At 38.6% G+C, this 14,468-nt stretch overlaps 1 protein-coding gene across 1 annotated transcript; it reads left to right on the forward strand.

Annotated features, from left to right (window-relative positions):
• Positions 1-1,342: 1,342 nt before the first annotated feature.
• LOC149814795 (rop guanine nucleotide exchange factor 9-like) lies at positions 1,343-4,113 on the forward strand. Its single transcript, XM_089989574.1, has 5 exons — positions 1,343-1,363; positions 2,006-2,080; positions 2,170-2,445; positions 2,705-3,025; positions 3,414-4,113. Exons 1-5 carry the CDS (start codon positions 1,358-1,360, stop codon positions 3,843-3,845), a joined length of 1,110 nt encoding a protein of 369 aa, XP_089845700.1. The 5' UTR covers positions 1,343-1,357; the 3' UTR covers positions 3,846-4,113.
• Positions 4,114-14,468: the final 10,355 nt, after the last annotated feature.

Below are 14,468 nucleotides of genomic sequence, written 5' to 3' on the forward strand. Positions count from 1 at the left end.
TACTACGTACACTCACCGATGCATCAGCGCAACGAGGGGCATTGTTCGAGCTTTACTATCCACACCGAAAAAGAGAAAAAAAAAACATAAACAGTGTGGGGACTCAATTTATATACTTCAATGAATCACATTGAGGGTGAACAATTTTCCAGGAAATATCTAACTGGCCACTCCCACCACGGTTCGATCTATGGTGAGGGATGAAGCATGCTTTCTAAACGGACACCTAAACAATCTATGGTGAGGGATGAAGTAAACGGCCACCGGGAGGTTTTCAAATTTTTGGGGACAGACTAAAAAAGGCTGGTCAACCCCTAAAATTTCTCCCTGCAGCATCAGCCGACCAAATGGCGTTAGTGGCTCTCACGTTCCTTGCCAGCCTTGACCACAGAACAGAATGGAGGGGGGAAACTGGGAAACTAACTTCCTCCCATGTCTTCTTCCAACAGACAAACACCTCCCTCTCTCTCTCTCTCTCTCTCTCTCTCTCTCCACATGCATCCCCACTAGCTGTTTTCAGGTAACGAATGGAATGAAGTAGAAAAAAAAACGAAAAAGAAAGTTGGTTGAATGAGCGAGAGACTTGTGTCATTTCAAGAAGAGAGAAATGGTGGGTTAGTGTTTGAAATTTGATTTCTGTGTGTCCTCTTTTGAATACAACCAAGGAAGTTTTTGATCGAGGACAAGAGTACATTTCAGGTGTCGATGTTTAGATCCGCCGATAGTACACCCAAATCAAGGCTTAGCAAAGATGGCGGTGGCAGGGACCGCCCACCTTCAGGCAAGTTATATATCGCATTGAATCCAGATAACAGTAATGATAATGATTGGCTTTGATTCTATTTGAACTCAGATATTAAGCAAAGAGCAGCTGGAAGAACAATACCATGATGACTGACCTATGGACAACACCCTCGTCAATGCTTGAGATTGAATTTTTCTTTCTTTCTTTTTTCCCTTAATAATCCATTTTTCTTTGTATGCAACTTTTGCAGACATTGAGTTGATGAAGGAAAGATTCGCAAAATTGTTGTTGGGGGAAGATATGTCTGGTGGTGGAAAGGGAGTTTCATCTGCTTTAGCCCTGTCCAATGCAATCACCAACTTGGCAGGTTCGTTCATCGTCATCATCAATTCAATGTTGTCATCATTTTCCTAGAGTAATTATCTGCCTATGAATCCGCGGTTGGTTGGAATTTTTGTTGCAGCTTCTGTATTCGGAGAACAATGGCGGTTGGAGCCCATGTCCGCAGAGCGAAAAGCGAGATGGAGGAAAGAAATTCACTGGCTTCTATCTGTGACGGATTACATCGTGGAATTTGTTCCCTCACAGCAGATATCTAAAGACGGAACCAGCATGGAGGTAAATTTTTTTTTTTTTTAATACCATGAAAAGGAAAGTTACTTAAGAACAGAACAGCAACAAGAATTTTACAAGCACGTAGAGCTCTCCCAGAAATCTATCTCATCAGCCCAGGATACGATGAATATTCATGCTGCACTAAAACGATAGCACAATTTACTTGCTTTACTTTATCACCATTCTTCTATCTTCTTTTGGTGGTTTGTTTGGATGGCGCGAAAAGATGCTCATTTTCGTCATATTCGAGTTAACATTCAAAACCTGATGCATAAAATCTTGGTAGATGTTTATGCGATCTTGGGTATGCATCTTAGTGATCTTCCACTCCCTCCTGCTGATGCTACCTATCCTTTGTCGCAATCTGGGCAAGCGGCTCCGGCGTGAGCCCATTTTATCTGTCTAATGTTCTTTTCTCTTGTGCTTTCTTTATTTGTTTTGGCTTTTGTTCTTGTTCAGTTCATGGGTTCAACATTTTGTTGATCTTCATGAGTGGTAATGTTGAATTACTTTCGGCTCACTGTGATCTTGATCATATTCTGATCTCGCCACCAATCACCCAAAACTGATTAAATGTTTAGGAGCATTGCAGTTATTAAACTTGATTAAACTGTTCATACATTGATTGAAACACCACGTGTACAGATAATGGTGACCCGTCAACGCAAGGACCTGCTCGTTAATATCCCAGCCCTTGGGAAGCTTGATGCCATGCTAATAGTATGAAAAGTTTCGTTGCTTATTAATTTATTTTCGTGAACTAAAAAGCTTCAGAATAATGAACACCAACATATATTTGCCCTGAGCAGGATTACCTTGACAATTTTAAAGATCAGAAAGAGTTCTGGTATGTCTCTCGAGACGAAAATGAAGCAGAGAAAGGGAATGCCCAACAGAGACAAGGAGACAAATGGTGGCTTCCTAAACCTAAAGTTCCTCCAGAGGGACTCTCTGATATTTCCAGAAAATGGCTTCGATTTCAGAAGGAATCTGTCAATCAAGTCCTCAAGGCAGCCATGGCTATCAATGCACAGGTGCTCGCAGAGATTCAGATTCCTGAAGCCTACATTGAATCCCTCCCAAAGGTATTGGCTGTCAGAGGAACATGTAATTATATGTGTTAGTTTCAATGGAGGGTTTGCTTCACAGAGCACTATCTTATTATCACTAACTTCAAACTATGTCCATGCTGAACGTTGCAGCATAAGAAGTTTAGGGCGTTCACAACATGATCCTGAATACCAAACCTTAGGAAGACCAAGATTCTTAGACATGTCCAAATTGCTTAACAGATAGCATATGCTTAGAACTTTACTAACGCGCCATTTTTCTTTTAATGGTAAGAACGGACGAGCAAGCTTAGGAGATTCAATCTATCGAAGCATCACGTTGGACTTCTTTGACCCTGAACAGTTCCTTTCCACACTTGACCTCTCGACAGAGCACAAAGTTTTGGACCTGAAGAACAGGATTGAAGCCTCCATCGTGATTTGGCAACGAAAGATGCACAACAAGGATGGGAAGTCATCATGGGGTTCTGCTGTAAGCTTGGAGAAAAGGGAGCAGTTTGAGGAAAGAGCAGAAACCATCTTGCTTCTCCTTAAGCAGAGATTTCCGGGAATTCCTCAATCTGCCCTTGATATCAGCAAGATCCAGTACAACAGAGTGAGTACAAACGTTACTGGGCTAAAATTTTCTCTCTTCTACATTTGAATTCCTGATTGTGAAAGTTTGTTTGCACTGTGTTTACATAAATTGAAGCTCAGTGTATCATAAAACGTTCACATTGGTCTATTCCTTCAGACCAAGTAAATTTGGTGCTATACTGCTAATTGTGCACCCGATGCTGATCTTTCTTTTCTTGAACCGACAACCCTCACCTCACCAGAATTGGACCAGAAATATTTCATCTGATGCTTCTACTCTGCTAGCAATGTAAACAATGAGCAGCAGATTTGAATGGCTGTAGATTAATCATTTTCTGCTATGGCACTAAACTAGGGCTGCATTTTGTTTCCATTAAAATTTCACGCTCTATTTCTTTATTTTGCAGGATGTTGGTCAATCTGTAATAGAGAGCTACTCCCGAATATTGGAGAGCTTGGCCTTCACAGTGCTGTCCCGAATTGATGATGTTCTCTACGCTGATTCTCTCACAAGATGTCCCTCCCTTGCCAATCAAAACAGTAGCCCGCTTTCTACTGGTTCAGGCCCTGTGAAGTTACTGAACCCTGGGGAAGAGATAGAGAAGATAGGGAAGATCAACTCCATGGAAGGTGGCCCAAACGCTACGACTCTGTCTGATTTCATGGGCTGGCATTTGGATCAAGAAACAGACGACGCAAAGAAGCAGGATCAAACAAGTAGTGCATTGGATTCCAAGTTACTCGAGAAACCTCCCAACGTTGTGACAAACAAGAGGGTCTCTTATATTGAGAAACTTGAGAACTTGGGTGGCCTTAGAAGTCCAACATCAAGGCATTGAATTCTATGCATGTAGAGAAAGAGATGAAAAATAACTCTTCATTGCAGCTGAAAAGATAACTGATCTGTCGTTACTTACTAGTGGCTCAGTGGCATGCTTTAGTTACTAATTTCCTGTTACAGACGTTCAGATGGACTTGGCACCAGTTACCAATTCAGTGTAGATTGTTAGTTATAGCTGTATAGATTTGGCATAGGAAAATCTTTGTGAGGTATCTTTCATACTTTTTCATGTAACTTTTTCTTCCTCATCTGTATTTTTCCAATTAGTAGGTTGTGTATTTGGAAAAGGAATTCAATACCAAACATTGATTGACAAAAATAGAGTCGTGTCTCAGCGCAAACAAGTGCAGACACCCAGTTTGAGAAATTTGCCGATGCCACTGTACTGATGATAATGGTTCCCTATAAAGGTGATGGGAATTAGATGCGGAAATTCTTTAGCAAGTACACAGAAACAAACACCACAAGAATCAGGCGCTAACAATCGATAAAACTAACGCTATCGTGTGCTGCATGCAATCTCAATTTACTGCTAGAGATTCATTCCAAGGCCTGTAAAGTCCAACCTTACTATGTTCAGCTGTTGGATGGCAAAACTTTCCAAGAATTGTAAAAACAAGAAAACCTAGCGTATGCAATGAATCCCATAAGGTTTTGCTTCAAGAACCATTATTCTTGGAAACGTTGCCCAATGCGATGGATGGCAGGAATCGGTTAATTTATGTCTAAAAAAGTAGTCAGACACACGTAGGGGCTGGTATCGTGCTGGGCATGTGCTCGCTGTTCGAGGCCCGTCCAACCCGTTGGCCAACCACGCGCCAGTGGCTTCCCTTTAATTGGATAGCCAGTCTGTGGGTCCGGGCTAATGCCAAGGTTTTGATCCTTGGCCTTTCGACGGGCCCATCATCAGCCTCTCCAGAAAACGGGCCAGGCTGAAACAATGGGTAATTGCATTTTCCAAAATGCATGATTCCTTATCATAGAATATGTTGATTACTACCGCAAATATATATATATATATATATATATATATATATATATATATATATATATATATATATATATATATATAGAGAGAGAGAGAGAGAGAGAGAGAGAGAGAGAGAGAGAGAGAGAGAGAGTAATGTTTACCACTTCCAAACATGACCAAAACGAACTTACGCTGAGCGGCACTGTTTTCGCAAAAAGATGAAGTTTGAGCAATATCTTTTTGCTCATGAAGTTTGAGCAAATTCGCTTTTTTCCTCGGGTATCACAAACTTCTACTTAAAAGGATATTCGCATAAATTTTTTTGTAGACCTCAAAAAACGCACATAATAATATTTGTGAACATCCTTTTAAACCCAAATATTAAAACTTTGCAAATACCTACCTAAGTGGGCATATATATCGTCCAAATATATGAAGTTGCTCCAAATATGTGAAGTTCTTCTTAAATATGTGAATGTCCTCTCAAATATGTAAAATTACTCTCAAGAGATCTGCAAATACATATCGATCTCCACAAATTTTTGGCATGCAAACCTGTGTAACTTCGCATGCTTTCATGAATCATATATAAAATTATTTTTATTCATTTTGTTTCTCTTTTTTGTTTATTTTCGGAAAGAATTATAACCCTTTTTCCATTAGAACTCTAAGCATTTTTCCTCTTTCCTTTTAACGAGTCCTGTGAAATGCATTCCGACGAGGTTGCGGTATCATCCTTCTTATTGACTTTCCTGGTTATGTCAAAAATTGAGTTTCATATGAACTATATATATGTTATGTTTTATTCTAAACTTTTTTTTTAGATATAAGTATTTAATAGCCTCATGCATATTTGTGTTTGGTTGTTGTTGTGGATGTTTTTTGTATGTTTTCTGTGTTTTATTTAATGTCATCAGATTTACCATTTAGGGGTTTAATATGTTTAAGGTTTTTTTCATGGATATATATTTGTTTCTAGTATAGCTTATTTATGTTTGTTTGTCCTTTAGTTAATATTCGATGTTTTTATGTTGGTGTAATAGGGATAGAGTTTGCTATGCACAACCATTGAATAGGGGTTAAGGGGTTATTATGGGTAGTTGGTTTCAGATTGCTTGTTGCAGGTAGTTATATTATTTGAATATATGAAGTGTATGTGGATGGTCTTTTATGATATGTTATTTTTATTAGATAAATGAAATGTTGTGTGGTTAGTGTGTGCAATTAATGATGAACTCTGAAATTGTTAGAGTATATTACTGTAACACTAATCACCCTACTTGGAGATCTATAATCATCTCCAAAAAATAGTAACTATAAGAAATTTATGGCTTTGATGTCTCATAAAACCAGACACATAAGAGTCAATGATCCTCTGATACAGTTTTCTTCGAACCTAGATAGCCAACATATATGGATGAATGTGTTGAATGATGATGATATGAAATTGATGATATTTTGTGGTGACATTTACTTAATTATTTACAAAGCTAAAGAAGAAGTAGAGAATGTGCATCTATCTAAGGCACCATCTATCGAGCTTAGTCATTTGGATCATCCAACTATCCCAAATAATGAACGATATTAACATCTCAAACATTCAACTTAGGCATGCAATTGCCTTAATCGATTTAGGGATATAAATGTTCATTGTGCATGCAATAAAAAATAAATAATTAATATTGTACATGATCAAATTAACATTGAAAAGGATATGAAACTATATAGTCAAACTAGTGCTTGCCGAGTAGATGAAAGTTGTTGGACTTTGTAATTTATGATAGATGTGAAACTTTTATTGTTAGTTTTGAATGTTGAAAATACAGGAATGTTGAATGCATGAAAGCAACAAAAGCAATAGATACGATAAATTTTGATTTAGTTTGTGCAATCGAACAGTCAATTAGTGCTAGCAGTTCTCACGTCGATGGTGGAGAATCATATGATATCGACGATGATGATGATGATTGTAATAACCACAAATTTTATGTAAATTTTAAATAAATAATAGAGAAAAATTATGTATGCAAAAAGATTCATCTGATATATTTATTAAAGTTTTAGAATATTTTATGATTTATCAGACAAAAATTAGTTAAGAATTCAGAAAGAAACCAAAATACTCATCTTACTTTTTTATCATTTTTTCAAAAAGAAAATTAGATAAAATTCAAGATACAAATAAAAAAGTTTTGCAAATGGATCCAAACAGACAAATCCTTAATATGAGAAAAATATTAAAATAATTAATATCCAAAACAAATATCACAACTATATACTACATTCTATTATATACTAAGGTATATCGATTTGGATTTGGATCAATTAGAACCAAACCCAACTAAAATATTACTTAGAATATTATGTAGGATAGGGTTAAGCTTGTAATTAATAGGAACAAGTAAGGACAACAATGTTTTAGGGATTTTTTGAAAACTTAGGGGTCCCCACTTTTTGGTATTTGGTTAATTACCAAACTGCCAAGGGCATGTTGGTAATTAACCATAGAGACAACGGGCTTGGGTGGGCTGCTACTTGGAGCAGCCCACAGACCTAGCCATTCCCTATAAATAGGGCCTCCCTCTCCCCTTGTAGGGGAGGGGGGCATGTTATATGTTCCCCCAAACACGCATTGTAGCTACAGTGTGTGTTCGGGTCCCAACTGAGCGTCGTGTGGCGCTTAGTCAAGTGTAAGGGACCCCTTTACCCAACACCCTCTTTTGATTTTAAATTCTCTTGCTCTCCCTCTTTAACTATCTCTCTCCTCTCGTAAACACACTCCCCCCCCCCCCCCCCCCCCGCACACCAACCCGACCTCTTGCTTCTTTGGCCCAGCAGGCCACCACCTTAGCCGGTGGTGCCACCCTCACCCAACTTCTTCTTCCTCTCCTCAATCCCCTCTAACTCAATTTATCAAGCACCACCACCCCAGCCGGTGTTTCCACCCTTTTTAGCTTTCCTCTTTCCTCCTCAGCTCCACCACCACCACCCACAATTGGTGGTGTTGCCTCGCCCAGCCACCACCTTCCCCGTCTGTTCTTCTCCCTCTCTCTCAGCTTTTTTCGGCAAGCAAACAGGTTGCCACCTGTTGCTCCACTACTGCCACCCCTTTTTGCGCTCTCTCCCTTTCTCCACCATTGCTGCCACCACTCTACCACTATTGCCACCTCAGCTGGTGTTGTTGTGTGCCACCACCCTGATCAACCGATAGCAGCCTTCATCGTTGCTTCCCCCACCTCTTGTTGCCATCTCCAATAAGCAGACAAACCTGACACCACCACCTGTGTCACAGCCACTCGCCTATTTCACCACCTCTGCTAAAGTAGGTACGACTTAGCCCAACCCAGCCCTACACCTTCACTCCCTCTTCTCGATTTTTTGAAACAACACTGTTTCTCTCACCACACCGCTGTCTGTATCGCTTTGCATCACCTCAATTTATGGGCCCACGTATCAGCGCAAGACCCAATACACCCGTGCTAGACATTTTCATCAAATGTGTGCATACCAAAGCAGGTTATATGCCCCCCCTCCCCCCGCATTGTATGCTACCGTGCGTGTTTGGGGGTCCCAATGAGTGCCATGTATGTAAGCATGTGTGGCTCGTATCCCCATGTTTGTCAGCATCAGTTAGCATCGGAGTTCGGTGCAGTTGTAAAGACTTAAGTACCCTTTCTGCCATTGGTGCCATAAAACGACGATTCTAGAAAAGGAGGGGTTGCAAAGACTTAAGTACCCTGGAGATGGTTATTTAAGACCCAGTCCACGCACTGCAGGATTATCCAAGAAAGGAATCCCCCTTAAGAAGGCCATGCACATCAACCCTCTCTCTCTTTCTCTCTTCTCTTTCTGCCTCTGTGTACATCCAGCAGACGATCCTATATTGCTCCATCAAGCACCGATTGACCTGCACACTGACTGTAGCATGGTTCAACTTGATGAGTTGTGGAGCATGATTCAGAGTTTTTGCCCTTACAAAAAAGGGGGTCTGGGGGCTCCCCCTGGCGTGGGTCCCGCTACACGTTCAACAGGCGGGGGACCAAGGGGCGCCCTTGGTGGGGGTCTCTGGGGGGCAGCGCCCCTCAGAAGTTTTTTTTTTGGGCATTGTATTAATTCTTTCTTTTCTTTCCCTCTTGTAATTGTTGAAAAAGAGCAATAAAGTTTTTCCTCTGGGTGGCCATGGTTTTTTACTCCTCGGATTTAAGGGGAGGTTTTTCCACGTAAATCTGTGTGTCGTTGTGTTTTGTTTGATCATTCTTGTTTATTGTTTCCTTCAGTTGTTTCTTGCTCACATTTTTCCTAACACCCTTTCCCGCCATTGGTGTCATGAAACAACGATTTTAGAAAAGGATAAAATTTTTTCTTCTTTTTCGCTATGCAATTTACAAAAATGCATTGCGATTTGCCTTTTTTTTGCAATGCGATTTACGAACATCGCATAGCGATTTATGGGTTTTTTTGCTACGCGATTTTCGTAAATCGCTACTCGATTTAGCGATTTTCCTTTTTTTTTGCTATGCGATTTTCATAAATCGCTACTTGATTTAGAGATTTGCCATTTTTTTTTGCTACACAATTTTTGTAAATCGCTACTCGATATAGCAATTTATGAAAATTGTGTAGCGATTTGCCATTTTTTTCGCTATGCGATTTTCATAAATTGCTACTCGATTTAGCGATTTGCCAAATTTTTTTCGCTACGTCAGAACTTGAGGGTGCGAACGCCCGTGTTGAGCAGTGTCAGGGTGGCCTGGAAGGCATAGCCTTGATTGGAAGTATTGCCGACGTAGGGGTAGACAGATTGTACTTTGAAAGACTTCATTATAGGTGTACTAGAGGAAGATTATGTTGTAGGTGTCCCTCGAAGGCGGCGGAGGGGCAGCCGCAGTCGGTTGCCCGCTGGACGAGGGCAGCATTCTGGTCACTGCTAGCAGAAAGAGGACGACCATCGCCAACTCTTTGCCTCCCTTAGTTTCTTCTCTAGAGAGAGAAAGAGAGGCTTTTACAGTGTTTCACGGAGAAGGAAGAAGAAGAAGATGACGACAGAAAGTTCAAACGAAAAAGAAAGAGAAAGGTTCGTTTCGCTATTTGGACTTTGAAGAGTTAACATCATCCTCGACTTTCTGGATGGAGGACATTTTTATCCTTTTCTCGAACCATAGTTTCCCTTTTTTTGAATGGAGGATATTTTTGTTATTTTCTCAAATCATTGTTTCATGGCGAGAATAGCAAGAAAGAGTATTTAAGTCTTTGCAACCGCATTGAACTCCGATGCTAAGTGATGCCGACACACACAGGAATACGAGCCCCACGTGCTTATATATGTGACGCTCATTCAGACTCCCGAACACGCACTATAGCAAACAATGCATCTTCGAGGGAGAACACACAACACCCTCCCCATACATACTCACTTTCTTTATCACACACGTTGAGATAGAATTTTATATCAAATGCTTATAAATTCTTTCAGGTCTTTGGTTTGTCACGAGTCTGAATTTCATATCTTTGGATATGAAAAAAACATATAAAGCAAAAGATATTTTAGCCATTTGCATCAAGCTCAAACTTCCTTCTTGCATGTGTGCTCCTCCAGAAGCACATACCATAATAACTGGGTGAGATCTATCAGTAGCATACTCGATCAAACGGGTGATTTTCTCGCCTACTATGGATCCCATACTACGGATCCCCCATAAACTTAAAATCCATAACCCCAATTGCTATGGGAATACCATTTAGTAATGTTAAAAGATATTTTTAACATACATTATTTTACATTAAAATATATCACATTCGTAATTATTTTTTAATAAATTATATTTTTTTGCTTTTGTGAATTTACGAAGAAATTATATATTATTTCATGAACATTGGCTTATGAACGGATCTTATATTTTGCATGCATTGTTTCATGTTCGCATGTAATAGTTTACATAAAATTATGGTTTACATGCATTGTTTCATGTTTGCATGCAATAGTTAACGTAAAATTATAGTTCACATGAATTGTTCATGTTCATATGCAATAGTTCATGTAAAATTATGGTTTGCATGCATTATTTCATGTTTGCATGCAATAGTTCACGTAAAATTATGGTTTGCATGCATTGTTTCATGTTCACATGCAATAGTTCACATAAAATTATGGTTTGTATGCATTGTTTCATGCTCGCATGCAATAGTTCACGTAAAATTATGGTTCACATATATTGTTTCATGTTTGCATGTACTAGTTCACGTAAAATTATGGTTTACATGCATTGTTTCATATTCGTATGCAATAGTTTAAGTAAAATTATGATTCACATGCATTGTTTCATGCTCACATGCAATAGTTCACGTAAAATTATGATTCACATGCATTTTTTCATGCTTGCATGCAATAGTTACGTAAGATTTTGGGTTGCATATATTATTTTGTGAACACATACAATAATTACGTAAAATTATGGTTCACATGCGATAAATGTTTAAATCGATCATAGAGCTAAGGTTCACGAAACCCTATGAGCCATGATTGCACGAAATAATGTAAAGCCCATGAATTATGATGTGCCTGCATGAGAAAATCATGGCTCAAGATGGAGTCAGGGTTCAAGGAACCTCTCTGTTGCGATTTGAGTATTGTATTGTGCATAGAATGTGATGTATGTTGAAAAGCATGAATGATGTATGTGATAATTGGAATCTACCTTCACGGGTGAAGTGCTCGTAAAAGTAAGGCTATTCGCCTTCACAGGCGAAGTGCTCGTAAGTGCCAAAGTAATTACTAAATGGGTGGGTATATATGACTGTATCATAAAACATGTGGCTACCCAGAAGGGGTACGCGAGCTATTGAGCTCTAGAATGGCTACGAGAGGTACATGCAATGATGAGTCCCTTTAAATAAAGAAAAAATTATGTTACCCATTCAAGATTGTGCTTATCTTAGAGAGGGTATTGTTGTCAATGAAAACATGTTTTCCGAGTGACAATAACTCAACGCCCCTAGTCATCAGAGGTAGGGGACTAGATCTACCACAAGTGTGTCCTAGGTTGGTAGTTTTTACACTTTTGCAGAAGGTTAAGGTGCATCCTTATTTGGGCGGGCCCAACACAAAATTTTATTTCAGTCATTATATCATCCCCTGTGGCTTTCATAATCAGTTAGTCATACAGGGTATTAAAACACATAGCATAATAAACCCTTGTATGGTCTCAACTGCGACTCAAAGTTGCCCTTGTGAGTACTCATAATGGGAGTAAATATAAAAAAAAACTTTTTACTCATATTGATTGTTATGAAAGGATGCCTTGATGAACTGTGACATCTGAGTTGCACAATCATGCTTTAACTATGATATTTGAGTTAAACAATCATGCATTTACCTGTAATTGGTATAGTTACCTACCAAGATTTCACAAGGTTAACCCTTTAAAGAAGATTTCAGGTGAGTAATTTGCCGACAGTGGATGGTGCAAGACAATAATGACATTTTGAACCATACTTCCCCAGATCAAGGGCCACTTGGAATATTTGGTTTATACATTGTTTTGACCTTAAGTTTTTGTATCATAAACTCTGATATAAATACAAGTGTTTTGGCTTTTAGAGTAAGCAGTTTTCGTGGATGATTCTCACCTGTGACTTGCTTGGAGTTTGATTAACCCCAAGGTCGAAAACATCATCTTTTCCTCTGCATAAATTCAATATATATATATATATATATATATATATATAATTTTTGGTAATTTTTGAGTTAAAAATTTCAAGGTGTGATGGGCATGGTATCAGAGCACCCAATCTAGAAAGTTTGGTTCAAGATCTACTTGCTTCGGACATCACACTGTAAGTATTTTACTTAAATTATTGGTGTCTAATAATATTATTTGACTTAGTTTAGACATGCTAAAAACTTGTTTTGAGTAGATGTCTTATAACAACATGGTTGAGGTCCTAAATGCTCTGATTGAGGAAGTCGAGTGACAATAGACCAATATATTTGATTTAGAACATCAAGTCCAACAGTTGGCCCACAGAACCCCTAACCTCAGGCAGTTGGGTGAGTGTCATTGATTCCAAATGATGCATCAGGAGCATATTTTCCCTTTGGAGTAGATAGACTGCAAGTTTTGTTGTGAGATAGGGCATGCCCTCTACGAGTGCTACCTCAGGCAGGGTTATGACCGAAGGCAACAAGCAACACAGAACCTTTATGATGTCGAATCACATGTCACTAGTCCCAAAGAATCCTTTATAGAAATATTTTCTTCAGAATCCTCGTTGGACATGCCAGACAATGGAGAAGTCACTATGGCATCACCAGACTACATCAATGATTCACCGATCTACACACTAACACCACTTAACTATGCCCTTGATTTATCAATCTACATACCAGCATCACATGTCTACACCCCAACCTCACCAATCTATACTCTAACTCCTTCTGTCAATGACTCTTCTCTGTCCACCCACACTCTGTGCAAACCAAGGCGCACAGAAAATATGAGAAAATATTCTCGATCATCCCATAGAAGAAATCCAGTGTTTAAACAAGTTTATTTTTGGAAACAAGTAGGTGAACACCTACTTGTTGTAAATATCTGCCAGCAATGTTGAATTCCATATGTATGTAAATATATACATATGTCACTCTTCTTAATCTATGCTTTCTCTTTTATACCTCTAATGCAACGAGTCATGACATGATTTATGATTTTAATTATAAATTTGTTAACTCAAGGATGAATCGTCGAACAAGAAGGAATCCACCTAACGAATGGATAGAACAATGAGGGTTTGTTATAGAGACCCTAGACGGTATAGCTACTATCATAAGAGATCAAGCACATAACAGACAGAACCAGGCTATACCCAAGAATGCAAATTGTAACCTAGGAGGGGTTACATATGAAAAAAAAACTTATGTTAGATTGAAGCAATTTTTGAAAATGATAATTTTAAAACCAAGAACCATGCACCAAATAATAATTAAAACCAGTTCTTCAACTCGTGTAGAGTAGCAAGTCAGATTGTCTCCTCAAGGAACGGGAATAAGGCACACAGTTTCACTTAAAAACTTACTTTATTAATACCTCAAATAAAAAAAAATTACACGATCCTTGGAATTACAATGCAAATAAGAAGACACAAAAACAAAAGTAAATCCTAATCTAAACTCGGGTTCATGCTCAAGCACGACCAAAAAACTCCAAATGATATCCACCTTAGCCTGCCCTCCTCCTTGTTTAGTAGCACGCCAAAGAGGAACTACCTGCAAAAGCAAAACTACACTATATCTATTCTACCAACTAACACAATAACTTAGCAACAAAATAAGAGTTAGTCAACTAAATTACTCTAACTAAACTAGAAATAACATGAAATATAGCAAATAACTAAAACAATAAATGGTCTAAGTTACCACTAAAATAACTAAACAAGTAAAACAATTAAAGAAACTACACTATAGTTAAACTAACCTAACTTACTAAACTTAACCTCTCTGATTTTCTGACAAAAACCAGAGCCTAAACTTTGCTAAAACACTTAAATAAACCTAAAAATATGCAACAACCTCAAAACATAAATGAGAATTAAAGAAAATTACTAAACTACCCTAAACTATGTACTAACAAGCTATCTATGACTAAGGCAGGCTCT

The sequence above is a fragment of the Nuphar pumila genome, chromosome 15 (assembly GCF_984573655.1).
Source record: "Nuphar pumila chromosome 15, dmNupPumi1.hap1.1, whole genome shotgun sequence".
Taxonomy (NCBI): Eukaryota; Viridiplantae; Streptophyta; class Magnoliopsida; order Nymphaeales; family Nymphaeaceae; genus Nuphar; species Nuphar pumila.

Bases quoted from the DNA above. Each gene is read 5' to 3' on its own strand.
- LOC149814795 (XM_089989574.1), top strand. The intron at 2,081-2,169 runs GTATGAAAAGTT...TGCCCTGAGCAG, and splicing joins AGCTTGATGCCATGCTAATA to GATTACCTTGACAATTTTAA. The intron at 3,026-3,413 runs GTGAGTACAAAC...TTTATTTTGCAG, and splicing joins GCAAGATCCAGTACAACAGA to GATGTTGGTCAATCTGTAAT.